Genomic DNA, 15,149 nt, shown 5'->3' on the forward strand with positions numbered 1-15,149 from the left:
ATAATTTAATTATATCTATGCTGCTTTTCAACTAATCCATTGCCATTAATCATTCCTTCTTTTAACTACCTTAGGCAGCACATTCAAACATTCAAATGAGTCATTCAGATCCATTCATTTGATTATAACCATCTTATTTGACAACTTTTTGTTTTACTTATGCAAAACATTTTATTTCCTTGCATGACATGTTAGAATTAATAGCCTGGTGGGCTGTGAGCTCTACATACTAGAATGATTCATCTTTGTTTTACTAGTATGGTTTTTTTAGAGCAAGATGACATGCAAGACACCTACTCTGTCCATTTAGCATTTATGTGTCACTTGTTTTTTTTCACAGAAGGATTCCGTGTTACACCCTGGAGTCCCTCCTAGCTTCCAGAGTCTCAAAGTTATCTGCATTTCCACACACATGAGAAAATAAAGCTGATTTCCTAAAGGGAGAAACTTTGGGGGATAAAGTTCAAGGCTGATAATCCTTTCTGACAAAATACAAGTAATGGACACAAACCTGAATAGGGAAGTATAATTTCAAAAGGCTACGTGAATAATTGGAATGAGATAAAAAGAGATCTGGCCCTAATTATTTCAGTTGCAGAGAGGTGCCTAGCAGCAACCTTTCCTGGAAGACAATTCAGCTGCACTTCAAATTTTGAAAATACCATTTTTATTACTGGCAGTAAATCTATTTTCAAAGGCAGAACAGGTAAATATGTGAAAACCAGCACACTGATTAATTTAGATATATTTCTAGCAATTCAGTGAATAATTCAGTAATATTTTGATGACTTATTTCTAAATAAATGAATATTATGCAGGCATTCATGTTCAAGCTATAAGCACTGTATAAAGAGATTCAAAGGAAAAATTGATAGGCATGGTACATAAGAATATAAACGAGTATCTGGTATTTGCAGTCCCTTGAATGCTTAAATTATGCCCATGGATCACCAGTACTCTGGTAGATGCAGACTGTTAACTCTACTTATTTTATCTCCTTGATGGAAAGTTACTAAAAGTAAACATGTTTTCTACTCCTACCACAGGAGTAACAGATGGTCTTCTGTGGTTTTACAGGAGGTAGGAGGGAGAAAAGGTCCCCAAATTATCTCTGTGTTAAGAATCCTTTCACGGAGAAAAGGGAGGAAAAAAGAGAGAGAAAAGAAGCAGCATGGAAAAAAAATAGAGAAAAAGAGAGACAAGAGAAAGAGGAGACACAATGAGACTGAATTCTTAAATATTTTTCTTCTCCACTCACTTTTTGGTTTGATGTAGGGTTTTTTATTTGATTGCTTTGGTTTTAGAGTGTTTTTTTTATCTAGGCAGTGTTGTAAGTACTGTATTTATCAGCACTTACATAGCTGAAAGCAGAATTGAAGAGTGTGATGGGGTTCCTAATCCTTAAAGATACCTGTCTGACAACATTAATCTGTGTTTCTGTGAATTTAGACACACTGAGACTCCATTTTAAAACCTTCACCTTCAAGCCTTGTGAGGAGTTCCCTAAGTACAGCACCTTTGCAAGATGGTCTCCCATTCCCATTGGGACCTCGCGCTCCTTCTCGTTATCGGTTTTGTTACCCAGCAAAAGAACAGGCACATTCTCCCCAGTTGCTTCCTGCAAGAACAAATAGCAAATATCAGCTGAAGTGTTGAATTCAAAAGATCACAGAGGAAGAGGATAAAAGCTAACAAATATCACCTTATAAAAAGACATTTAAGACTTCACACAAACCAGGTATGTGCCACATTGCTTACAAATATGTCAGGAACTGAAGTTGGATAAAAAACATGAGAAAGACATAATGCTAAGATTACACTGACTAGGGATTTTTTTTAAATGACAGCACAGAAGTTCATTAGACGCTATATTAAAATGGGAGAGAGAAAACCACCATGCTACACAGGTTCAGATATTGTGTGTTTACAGCCACTGCTTTTCTAATTCCATGGCCAGGAAAATTATCACAACACCTGGGTGTTCTATTATGCCAAATGAATTTCACGAAATAGTGAAGAAATACACAGAATGGGCCCCCAAAAAGTACATAGAATAGACAGAAATCAAAATTCATTCTGAAAAGGATTATAATTATCACAGTGAGTGCTTTCATTAGGTGGGCGGAATGCTACAGCAATAAATGGACTTGGCAGTATGTCCAACTTAGCAACAGTGTGCAGCAAACAAAAATTAGTTAGTAAAGAAGAGTGAACTATTACAGATTGGGAAAAAGTTTTGACCACAATATTCTATTTTTCTCAATCAATATCAGCAATATTCCTCTTGCTTTTATCATACTGAATTAAAACATGCCACTGATTTATTAAGATCATATAATTAACAAGGGCCTGTTCCTCCAAATGTATGCTAATAGTACTCCTCATATATGGAATAACTATGACTGTTTGGAGACATTTAAATGACTGAGTCCTAATCTGAACTCCCAAAGCCACCTCTTGGCTATTCTGGAAAACAAGGTGTTATACTAGAGCATATGCCAAATAAAATCAGACTAAATGATTTTTGCATATTGCTTTATCCCTCACTATTTCAGCATGCAAACAGGAAGTCACACTTCATTCTTGCTACAAGTCAGCCCTTTGTGACAGCTGCCTCAGTTTTATTTTTACTCTTTGTTCTGGCCACAAGCAAATACCGTTGCTTACTCTCTTAACATGTTTTAATTTTTAATTAACTGATGTCACTTAGTGGCACAACTGCGATTTTCTTTCCAAGTGGTTGAAAGGATGATCCCCAGGAAACTGAACTGTCCTTCACAAGGCAGTTTCACAGCACTAACATAGATTACATAGTTTTAAGTTTATGGCTTATGTTCACAATATAGTCTGTTTTCCATGAGCTACACCCTTCGTTATCAAACTGCTAGTGATCATCAGTGACCACCAGATCACCATCACTGATCCAAAACACTTCTCTAGTGCCAGTAGTGATCCTGTGGGAGTCATCAGCTCAGCTCCCTTCGTGAGAAATCACAGGACTCCATGCTGGGATTTTCCTACCACTCATTCAAAGTCCTTAAAACCCTGGAACTATAATTTTTTTTCCATAGAAATAGAGATGAAAAACAACTTCACTGGACACAGTGCAGACCACACTCACAAACAAAAACATTATTTTGACAACACAAGAAACATGGTGCTCTCTGATTTACCCTGCTAACAGCCCTTGTTGAGAATAAGGTAGAGAATTACACCAGGGTTTAGATTTAAAGTTATGTCAAATTACCTCAATGCTTATCAGCCACTGCTTGACAGCTGTGAATGTGTCTTTTGCTGTTATGTCATACATCACAATGACACCATCAGCTTTTCTGAAAAACTGCTTGGTAATGCTTCGGTACCTACAAGAAAGAATCTGGTTACAGCCCTCTTCAACAGAAGCAACAATCTGACAAGTCAAAATTTATAGTAATTCCTCCATGCAAAAGCAAATAAATTATTTTGGAAAAAAACCCTAAAACCACAAAATTATTTTTTAAAAGAAAGTGTTTGGAAAAGCTCCCCCTGCCTTCTTTAAATGATTCTGGGTTAGGCTGGATAATTAGCTGCATACCTCACCTTGTCTCACCTCTTTCATTTTAAGCTTGGGGCAGAAATTTCCCCTTACTAAGTGCTCTTCTAAAGCTAGGGTTTTCGAGAACTTTTTCCCAAGCTTCATATAGAAAACATAGATTGTCATTGTCATCCTTGCTTTCAGTAACAGAAAATTACACAATAGGTGAGGAGATGGGGAAGGAAATCACCACTGAAACCTTACAAAAACCTGAAGTTCTACTATAGCGGTAGTGCTCTAGTGAAAAAATAAACACATATTTTTTAATCCATTAAGGCATTTTCTGGTATAGAAATAATTCTAGGAGTACTTTTTAAGCAATCTTCCCCCTAAAGAAATAGCATGGTTCTAAATTTTTCAGAGCTTAATTAAGAATCGTTTTTTACAGACTGGTAATTTTTTCAGTGGACATAGCAGCAAATCAGCACATTAATGCCTCAAGGGGATGAGCTAAACTGTGAATCCACTGGCTCTATTAGGAATGCTCCTATATTTATTCTTCTCCCAAGAAGCAGGATTGGGTCCACACTTAAAAATCTTCAAACAGGTAATTCAAGGAAGTGAGACTTTAAAATGCATATGGGTTTTGACTGGCATTGCGTTAAATTTCATCACACCACCTTTATTTCAAACAAGGAATTTTGCTGCTTTCACCCCTCCAATTCCCTCCTCCATCCCAGCAGATGGGGCAGTGAGGAGCAGCTACAGAGGTGGGCTGACTCCCAGGGTTGAGCCACAAGAGAACGTTCCTCACCGTTCCTGGCCAGCTGTGTCCCAGAGCTGCAGCGCTACCTGGGTGTGATCCACCGTGACAGTTCTCACGTTGTAATCCACACCTGCAACAGAAACACAAGGTGAGCTCTCTCTTTATAAACTGTATGCTCCTTGAAAAATGGATCCAGCAAATCACAATTCCAGTAAAGTAAGAAGATAGGCACTGCATTGAAAATTATGTCCAGAGTCTCCAGCTACCACGGGACAAAAGGTTTTATTTGCTTGAAGCTCTCCAGCAATAAAATAGTGAATGGTAATAGAGTAGTTTGATTTTGCAAAATATGCAAGACAAGTCACTTTCTAAATCACAGAACATGAGTCAATGGTCCATCTGACAGTCCACAGCAGTCTAAGCCATTTATCCTGGAATTCTCTGTATAATATCAGTTGTGTGAAATGTGTTAGCTTAGTCTGAGCTAATCAGATGGGAGCTTGCTTCAGTAAGTGGAAAAAAAGCACAAGGCATGGCACAAGAAACAATGGAAACTAAGATAAATGCTGAAGATAGATGGACAGAACATGTGGAGAACCTCTTCCCAGATTTATATCATAGAAGATGAACTCACTTCACTTAGGTTAGTAGAGATAAAAATTAATTTGTTTAAACTTTTAAATTAATTGTCTCCCTATTCCTCTGTGAAGATGTAAGTATTTCCTGGATATTTATAGCAATAATTAGTCTTAAATATTTATCAGTTGCTACCTCCTCCTAATGACAACCTGCAATTTTTTGTATCACCTTGAACGGTACCATAAAATCACAGAATCATTGAATAATTCAAGTTAGAAGGGATCTTGATAGGTCAGCAACACTATCTTTGGGGCCATTTAAAAAAAAATGAGATTTTTTTTACCAGTGACATTAATGGAGAATCTACGCCTGCATTCCTTCAATAGGCAATTGATAAATCTGGATGGAGGATATATCCATTGCTTGTGTTTCAAGGAAAGAAATTTAAACTATTCTGTAGAAATTCATTGAGAATTTCTCTCCATATTGTTTACTTAACTTTTCCATTGTCTGTACCTTGCCAGCCATAGCCAACACCTGTGAAACTCATCGATCTGAACACTAAATCAAAGTTATGGCAAAAGCTTTCTTGCCATTTTCTTTGTAAGAGCCCTGGATGACCAGCTAAAAGATGAAAAAGCTCAGGCTCATCCCTGTTTTTCCTCTGAAAAACTGCACACACTGTGTAAGACCTTGGAGTGTAGAGAAGTGTATCAGCCAACTACAGGGCAACATGGACAGAACACAGCCTTTAGATCTATAGGATATATAAACATACAGTAGCAGAAAGGAATCAAAGCTCCCATTCCAGCTAATGAAGATACACTCAGTAAAAACTGGGACCTTACTAAACTCACCTTGAAATAAGTTTTATTGCATATATGCTGCAGAATAAGTAAGGCCTGAATACAGGCTAAGCAGAAAGAATCTGGTCATTTAACCCAACTGCATTGCAATAACCTATACTTGAGGTTTTGTACCTTGATTTTGTGTGTGGCTTTAGAAAGCTGGGTCTACAACTACAGGCAAGGTAAGAATAATGTAGGCATCAAAAACTTTGGCTTTGGAAACACTGGTCTGACATTTTCTTGGTGATTAGTATAAGGTTAAATCTTCAAATAGGTGATTCAGATGTTCTACTTTCTTTCTAAAACAAAATCAGATTACTTAGAGGGATAGCAATGAGATATGAAGGTGGAATTGTTAGTACAGTGCAGTTCAGAGGACAGGGTAAGTGTTTCAGAACTGTGAGATCTACAAGGAAATTCTGGCTTCACAGAAATCAGTAGAATTTTTCTGATTTATCTCGGTGCTGGCCAGGATTTCAATACAGAATCTACACTGAAACCTCTCCATCAAATATGTGCTTTGCAGCTTAGAAGGACTCACTTTGCATGTCCTACTTTTACAACATCTGTATGTTTCTGTTATATAATACAGGGCCTGATCTCAGTAGAGACTGTTAAGTACTGCCAGAACAAAAATAATAATAGTTATATTGTTAAACTTACCTACAGTAGCAGCTGTGCCTGGGAAAAAACGGTCTTCACAAAATCTTCTTAAGAATGAAGTCTTTCCAACACTTGAATTGCCCACAAAAATGATCTTGAATAAGCGCTCTGGGACAGAGTTTATTCTCTCCTCCTTCAAGTAAGAGCAAAAATTAGCCTCTAACTGTTCTATAAATCCTGTTGCCTCTCCAGGCTGATATGGGGAAAATAATAGATTTCATCCTATCATATTCTTCATAACTCATGAAGCAATATTCTGTTTCTTAAAATAACTCAGCATTTCAGATGTTTGCCATGCATCATTCCAGATCATCTGAAGTGCAGTGATTTGCACTGAGCTCTGAAACTGTACTGAATATGAACCTTTACATGAAACTGACAAAATAAAATGGTTTATAATCATGATCACAAATCAAAATTTATAAAGCTTCACACAGCGCTGCTCAGTGACACAGAGGAAGCAGAGCATCTTCATCTATGTAACAGAAGCAAAGTCATAATTTTTTGGCTTATGCCACCAGATTCTTCTCTCTGCTACTACCATAGAGCCAAGAACTACAATCCAATTACTGCATTTTTGCATCTGTTTAACATTACAGGCAGAAGCATGGAGGAAAGACGCAGACAGAGAATTAGATCAGTTAATCAGGCTGTAAACATTCAGCTATGTTTCTGTCATTCTGCTTTTTAAGCAGAAGGAACAACAATTTGTTCTGCTTATCCAGGTCCTGTTTACTGCAGGCTAAGCTAAGTGGATACTGGAGAAAATATTTATATCTTCTATCAAGTAGGTCATCATTCTCTTGTATGTAGATCAGGAGTTGCTTGGGGAAGCACTGTGTAGCACCAGCTGGTTTGCTGGGGGTGCCCTTGCTGGTCTCTTCTATTTTCTGTAACAGTGAAGGAAGAGTGAGATAGAAAGTTTGCTTTCAATGCTGCAGAAAGGGAGCAAGATCATGGATGGTCCTGACATTAGCTTGTTAGAGGTATAGATTGGGAGGAAGGAGAAGAGGGAAAGTAGGGAGAGGAAGGAAAGGAGGGAAGGGCCCTTTGCCAGTCATTTCATTTGCAGGATTCGAGACTGCTGCCTTCATGAAGATGTCAGAACTGAATTTACTGCCTGACAGTCCTTTGAATGAGACATTGAAGTCTACACTTGGAAGTGCTTTCTACAAATATACAGAAGTCTTAGAGAAAGATGAAGAAATAGAGAGCTGCCCTTGATGGGGAAAAAACCCCAAACAACAAAGGCTTGAGCCGCTGTCTTCCTTTGTGTGAGACAGACTCATTCACTGCTGTAAATATTGTGAACAAAAATGCATGTCTCTTTCATAAGCTGGGCTTACAGCCTGCCACAATTATAGAGGGTTTTTTTATTTTCATTTTCTATTAAAATTCTAAACCCCACAGCAACTATAGGCTACTAGCAGCACACATGCATTTCTACAAAGCACATTCTCAGTCCTGCTGAAAACCATTCCCAGCTTATTAGTCTGTGTGCTCTGGGAAATAAAACAAGCTAACATACAATCATCAGCTTGACAGTATTATCACATCTGAGAACCATAGTTAAATATATGGGCTACAATGACTTGGAATACTTTGTCCCTGGTGGTCATACACATTCTTTATATAGACAGTAGCCAGGTAAAGTAACACACCTAGCTTTTGTACAATTTAACACAAATGTGGGAGATTACAGGTATAAACATAATAATTAATATTCCATATTGAAAGATCAGAGGGAAGAAGAAGTAAATCTCATGCAGGAGTTTTGGACAGAAAATCCTGCTTTAATTTCCATTAGGGTTCCTTCAGGTGCTTTCCCAGTGACATTTCTGGTAGTGTTAACTTCATCTTAACAGCCACTCATAAAAATGTTCCACCTGATTGTCAGCTCCCGGATAAAACAGCAGCAGCTTGGCCTCTGCACTGCTGCCAATGTTGGTTCTACTCACCTATGCAATAGGTCATACAGAATTAGCAGCTGAACTACCATGAATATATGGTTATTGGGAAGGTTTAATGCCATCAGCCAGGAGCCTGAGTTCCTTGCAGAAAGCAATTACATCATGGAATGCATACATTCCATGTCATAAAAAAGCCATTGCAGACAAGTTGCAATAAGCAACAAGATCTAGTTCCTACCCAGCTGAGAGGATGAGCTTTCAAGGGACTGAAACAGGGCAGGCAGGATAGATTTGTCCTAGCTGGATAGGATGAGCTACCTGACTTTTGTCATTCTGAAGTACAGTGATGCCATGCTTTGGAAAAGTGATACAAAATAAGTCATACATCAAGCAAAAAGCATGCACTGAATTTAAAAATTTCGAAATATGAAGCTATTTTCTGTACCCTCAATGTTTTATTAAAAGGTACCACTTAGAAATTATTATGTAACCATGGCATAATTCTATCATAATTTTTAAGATGTGCTTGCTTCTTCTGAAAGAACCATATAATTATGACCAAGCAAACCAATTTTTCCTATACTTTAATCTTTTTAATATGTGCTTCAAGAATCTAAAAATGAGTAATCCTTAACAATGATTCTAAAATTAGAAAACAAGCACAGCTAACTCTGAAGCAATAGCAGTACAAAAAGAACTTTAGACTCCAAAGAAATGTACCTTCCAGCATATTGTTTTAAGGATTGTTACTGAATGGTGAATTCATTGCTAATGTGCATATAAAAGCTAGAGCTGAAAAAATACAGGATTTCAATTTGCTAAATAAAAGTATTTTCAAAAATAATTAAAATGTAATGATATTCCTCTCATTATTTCTCAGATAATGTAACAGCTACCAAAGCTGACTCAAAAGTATCAGAATATGAGAAATAGTACCCTGCGGGGGGGAAAAAAACCCAAGACAAAAAACAAAAAATAAAAACAAAAAACCAAACCAAATCAAACAAAAAGCAACAAAAAAACCCCCATGCTTCTTTTTTAAGACAATTTCTAGCTTCCACATCTATTACAAGGCTAAAATTCACTTTCCCTAAACAGTCCTTCAAATGTAAATCTATGCGCACATTTTCTGCAGTTACCACTCCTTTAGGTTGAGTTTCCCTTCTTTGCACCTTCAGGCCTTTTCTGCAGTACATTTTCATCCCCCACTTCATGTAAGGGCTTCATTTGTCATGCTTCAACTTAAATACAGGAAACTAAATAATTTTAGATTCTAAGAATAACACATTAACCTTTGACACCACTTCACTGCATCCAAGGTCCTGCAGAATAGAATAAAACAGACCAGAAGAATTCCAGTTGGATGGGACACACAGTGACCTAGTCCAACTGCCTGACCACTTCAGGGCTGACCAAAAGTTAAAGCATTTTATGACAGGCATTATAAAAAAGCCTCTTAAACACTAACAAACTTGTGGCACGGATCACCTCCCCAGGAAGCAAGTTCCTGTGTCTGGCCACCCTCTCACTAAAGAAATGCTTCCTAATGTCAAGTCTGCACTTCCCCTGAGCAGCTTTGAACTATTCCCACACATCCTATTGCTGGATCCTGGGAAAAGGGATCAGCACCTCCCTCTCCCCTTCCCCTCCTCAGGAAGCTGTGGAGGGCAAGGGAGTTGTCCCTCAGCCTGTTTTCCCAAACTGTACAAACCCAGAGGCCACAGCTGCTCCTCCCAGGACACACTTTCCAGCCCTCCACCAGCTTTGTGGCCCTTCTCAGGATACATTCAAGGACCTTCACATTCTCCTCAAATCATAGGGCCCAGAACTCTACTCCAGGTGAGGTCTCCTCTGTCCTCTTACATTTGACAGTGTTTCCTTCCCTACAGGCTGCTCTCTAGAAGATGATGATGATGATGAGTGTTCCATTGATTGCTCTCTGTTATTCATTTCTGTCTCAAAAGTATTTTCGTCTTCTCCAGTCCATCTGTTCAGCTGCTTATCAACCAGCCTGTCAAGAAGCTGTGGAAGGTGATCTTCTTCAATTGATATTATTCTTTGAAGATGTGATGTTTTAGGCATTCCTCCAGTGACTCCAGCATCAGGATCTTCAGAGAGAACTCCATTCAGTCCAGCAGAATTCCTTCTCTTTGAGTTACTGAAAATATCATCTTCTTCAAATGAATTGCTAGACAGAGACAAAAGAAAGTACATTACAAAAATACAATGGATCTGCTATTTGATTCTGAATAACTGAATTTAATCTCCCATGTTTTTGAGTAATCACAGCAGGCAGAGGAGAGTCATTCCAGTGTCTGCTGAGAAGTCAGCTCATCATACCATGTGTATATATATTGATAATTATAAACATCATGGGGAAAGTTAATAACTTACAGGAGAAACCTGAACCAGAATGGAAAACATTCAATTAACATCAATTCTAACCTCATAGAAGAGCTAAAGTAAACTTCTCTATTGTGATTTTCTCCTTTCCCACCTTCCACTCCCATTGTGGATGAATAGAAGAGCCCCCAAGCGAGATCCTTTCTATCTTTAGTAGATAAGAGGGACACAGGTTTGCTTAATATAGATTAAAAAAGTCCAAGTGGAGATTCAACATTGTACTACATTAACACAGGGTCATGGGCAAGGTTTTGTGTCTCCCAGCATACACCTATCCATAGTGGGGGAAATCTCTTGCCCTTTCAGACAGCACACTTGTTTTATGTTAAAACTTGGCTCTTCATTTTCAAATATCTTAATGAGCACAATAATCTTACAGTGACAGACACTTTAGAAATACACTCTTGAAAAGTTCAAGAGTATCAGAAAGAAGGCATTCCACATCTTCTTTCTATAAGTCTCATCATACCCAAGCAGGGAACACATGAAAAGAGGTTCCTACCTGTTAGGCAGCATCTTGCCCTCTATGTATTTCCCAATGATAGACCCTGATCTTTGCTTCCAGCTGGCTTTTGGAACAGTTGTTTTGCATTTCTGCAGAAATATAGAATACTTCTTATTGATTTACTTCTGGTTAACTACCCTCATTCTGAAACTTAAATAATGCAATGCAAATGAAAGAAAAAAAAAGTAGAAGAATGTCCTAGAGGTATAAATGCTTCAGAATTCCAATTGATAAACAATCAGAATGGGGAACTCCAGATCCTGCAAACATGCATCTGCTTTGTAAATAAAACAGCCCAATGTCATGAAAAAAAAAAGTAAATGGATTTTTTTTTTTTCATGAGCAGCTTCTTGTAGGACTAAGAACACAAGCAAATATAAACTAAGTGGCCTTCGTGTCCTTACACCAACATCCTTGGGGTCCATTCTTTGCTGCTGCTTAAAAAGTTAATAGGAGCTGCTGTTACCCAGTCTGAAGAGTTATTCAAGTCCTGATTCAGGTACTCCGTTATTCTACTGTTCTATAAATGTTTCAGGATATTTACCTACTCTTGACTGAGTAAATTAACACAATTTGGTTGTTCAATTTTTAGGTTCTTTCATCCTCTCCTGATTGCATCCTTAATTTCTTCTAAAATACATTAATCTCTCTTCAGATAGCTCCCACTTTATTGTTCTAAACATGTAGCTCTCAAAATTGTTCAGGAAATTTTAAAAAAATCTTATTTACAAGTGAGAAAAAAAGATAACACAAATTAAGAGCAAGGCAAGATTTGAGTGGCATGGAAGTCCATCTCCTGCACAGCCTTCTGTTCCCCTTCTTTTGAAGCTGTTCTCATATGTGTCTGCTCAAGACTGGGTTTGAAAATAATAGTTAGTTACCTGCAAAAATATGTCACGTTCATCCTTGAGGTGTTTGTTCCTCTCTCTGCAAATAGAACACAAACAAAAGAAACACAGAAGCCAAGTATTTAGAACTGCTGACTTTTCTAATCCTCACTAACAGACAGACTGGACAGTTGGCAGTGCAAACCTTTCATCATCCTTTATTTATATTCTCACTTCAGCCAGTTCCTTGTCTGGGCTATTGATTCTCCAGCAGGGCTGTGCTGATTAAAGCCAGATGGGATCTGGATCTATTTCTGTATTTTATCTAAACAAATGCCTTAACACATAGAAATCAGTTGTGGCCAATATGCCTTCACATACTGTAAATTAGAATGTTTAATTATTTTCACAGTAAACATGACCTCTTAGAGTGGAGAGGGTGACACAAACACCATCTCTTGTTCATCTGCTGACAGCTGTGAAGGACAGGTATGCCCCTCTGAGGGCTGCAGGTGTGGCTGCCATGGAAAAGTCACCCTAGGAAAACATTAATCTCCCATGCTTTGTGCAGAAACAATGAAAGTGTCAAGAAACAGACACTCTAGGCAATCAGCAAGATCTGATCAGATCTGACAGCACACCTGCTTAGTACATCACCCATTGTCTCCATCTGTTGCTGGCCAGGCCACAGGAGAGACTGGGCAGCCAGGGTGAAAGTCAAAAATCTCTGTTGCCAGATGTTTCTATGTCCCCAAAACTTGCAGCAGACAACACACTCTGCAAAATAAGAGCCTTTCCTCAAGCCTGCAAAATTTGTAGGCATCTTTAAAATGAGGCCTGAAGGAAATGCAGCCAATGAAGATGTAGAGGCAGGTGCAACCTACAGCCCACACTGACTGACAACTGAGCAAACAAAAACCAGCATTGCTGCACACTGCTGCACAAAAGAGGGCTACAGTTGTCTGAACACAGCTCCAAACTTTGAAGTCTATCAATAAAGGAATGGTAGCTAAGTACACTTTGGTATCATTTTACAAATATTTTGGGGAAATAATCTTCATTTTGGCTCAACTCCCAGCACATGAGAAGCAACAGAGCCTTTCAAGCAAGCTCTGCAGCCAGGCTTCTACCTCAGAATCAGCTTAGAACTGTTCAGTGCTGTTCTGTTTTACATTTGACTTTAGGAAAGGAGATTACTCAATTGTCAAAACAAAGCATATTTGCCTGATGTGCTGCCCTCTACTCTATGCAAGACCCATGCACACAAAAGTCTTTTGCAATAATTTTTACTATTTTTTGTGTCATTATTGTGTAGCAGTTGGCCTTGACTGGCTGCCAGGTGTACACCCAGCCACTCTCTCACTCTCCTCCTCAACACAAGGGAAGAGAATAACATGAAAAAGCTTGCAGGCCAAGATACAGACAAGAAGGCTACTTACCAGCTGCCCATTACAGACAGAACAGACTCAGTGGTAGGATGATGAGAAATAAAGACAAAACTAAAATCACCTTCTCCACAATCCCATTTCTTCTCAGGCTCAACTTCATTCCTACACCCTCAGCTCTTCTACCTCCTTACCAATCCTGAGTGGCACAAGGGGATGGGAAATAGTGAGGTTGGTGGTCAGTCCATAACAGATTCTCTCTGCGGCTCCTTGCTCCTCACACTGTTTTCTTGCTCCAGTGTGAGTTCCCTCACACAGGACACAGTCCTTCACAAATTCCAGGACAGATCCTTTTCATGGGGAATAGTCCTTCAGGAATGGACTGCTCCAGCTTGGGTCCCCCATGGGCCACAATTCCTGCCAGAAAACCTGCCCCTGCATGGGCTCCTCTCCACGGACCAAGCTCCTGCCAGGAGCTGCTCCTGTGTGCACTCTGCACAGGCTACAAGGGACTCTGCCCCAGCAGTGCCTGGAGCACCTTCTACCCCTCCTTCTTTGCTGACCTTGGTGTCTGAAGGGCTTTCTCACACATTTTTTTCTCTCTTCTCCCCCAACTGCTGTGCTGTTTTTCACCCTTTCTTACTGAGCCTTTCCCAGAAGCACACCAGGTCTGTGGGGCTCCACTGTGCTCTGTACCCTGTCCATTGTCACAGGGCAGCCCTGGCTTCTCTCTGGCACTGAGGCTGCCCCTGTGGCACCCCTCTGCAAGTACCTTTACACCTACACTAACTACATACCCAACATAATTTCATCCTTTAATTGATCTTTTAGAATTTTGTAAGAAGTTTTTGAATGGAAGATCTATATTACCTTAAAAAATCCAGCTGTTTCAAAAGTCCTGATTTCTCTCTCTGTAAGGCTTCTGTTACCCGGTACACCTCCCTGCAAACAAAGCAAAACAAAAAAATTGTTCCAACCATGCTAAGAGCACTGCAAAAATGCTTCCCTCTAGGGGTATCTACATTTGAAACCTCAGCTTCTTCAAAACTGTAGATTCTATTATGCATGAATGGTTAATATTTTAAAGAAGTTTACTCAGTATAAGGCCCACAGTAGCAGAGCAGTAGGAGTTAGCAGAGGAAGGAGTAGAGGTTCTTTTTTTAAAAAATACTTCTTTTTAATTTCCTCATCCAGAGAGCTTAATATATGTTGATACTGGCACTTGGAGCATTCAGAAAAGATACACTGCTGAAATACTTCTCACTCAAGGCCACTAAAAAACAAGTGACATTTTATCCAAAATTAGAGCTTATCCTGCTGCAGGAACCATATGTCAGGCTCACACGTCTACAATCCCTGCAATTCCTGACACTTATGCAGCCATTTTAACACCAATTACTTTGATTTAATACAATTTGGTGTCTGCCTTTAAATGGTTTTTTTGCCTTTCAGTGAAGCCTCAGGTTGTTCCTGTGCACTGTATGAATATTACACCTGCTTCAACAGCTCAGGTCTTACCAGACTGATACAGATGTTTAAAGCAACCCTGCAGGTGCAGTTGAGAAGGGCTGAGCTCTAATTCCACAAACCACTACTGAATCCAAAGTGCTTTGTAAGTGCAGTAGTATTATTCAGCAGTCTGACCACTGGGCAGATTTCCTTTGTAGCTTTTAAATCAGATCATTCCATAGTCTTTGCTCTGGATCTGAAAAGAGAGGCCTCGAAGAGGAAACAAACCACCTTGAAGAG

General features: G+C 39.0%; 1 protein-coding gene across 1 annotated transcript in view; it reads right to left on the reverse strand.

The window, feature by feature from the left end:
- The window catches only part of CRACR2A (calcium release activated channel regulator 2A), a 51,850-nt gene that overhangs the window by 4,539 nt on the left and 32,162 nt on the right, over window positions 1–15,149 (reverse strand). Inside the window, exons 9-16 of the mRNA XM_079333382.1 lie at window positions 14,271–14,342; window positions 12,070–12,115; window positions 11,186–11,277; window positions 10,144–10,468; window positions 6,371–6,503; window positions 4,329–4,410; window positions 3,248–3,362; window positions 1,517–1,618 (exon numbers count right to left, since the gene is read on the reverse strand). Of these exons, the coding sequence (XP_079189508.1) occupies window positions 1,517–1,618; window positions 3,248–3,362; window positions 4,329–4,410; window positions 6,371–6,503; window positions 10,144–10,468; window positions 11,186–11,277; window positions 12,070–12,115; window positions 14,271–14,342 (967 nt within the window). The remainder of the gene's footprint in view (window positions 1–1,516; window positions 1,619–3,247; window positions 3,363–4,328; window positions 4,411–6,370; window positions 6,504–10,143; window positions 10,469–11,185; window positions 11,278–12,069; window positions 12,116–14,270; window positions 14,343–15,149) is intronic.

The sequence above is a fragment of the Erithacus rubecula genome (assembly GCF_903797595.1).
Source record: "Erithacus rubecula genome assembly, chromosome: 1".
Classification (NCBI taxonomy): Eukaryota; Metazoa; Chordata; class Aves; order Passeriformes; family Muscicapidae; genus Erithacus; species Erithacus rubecula.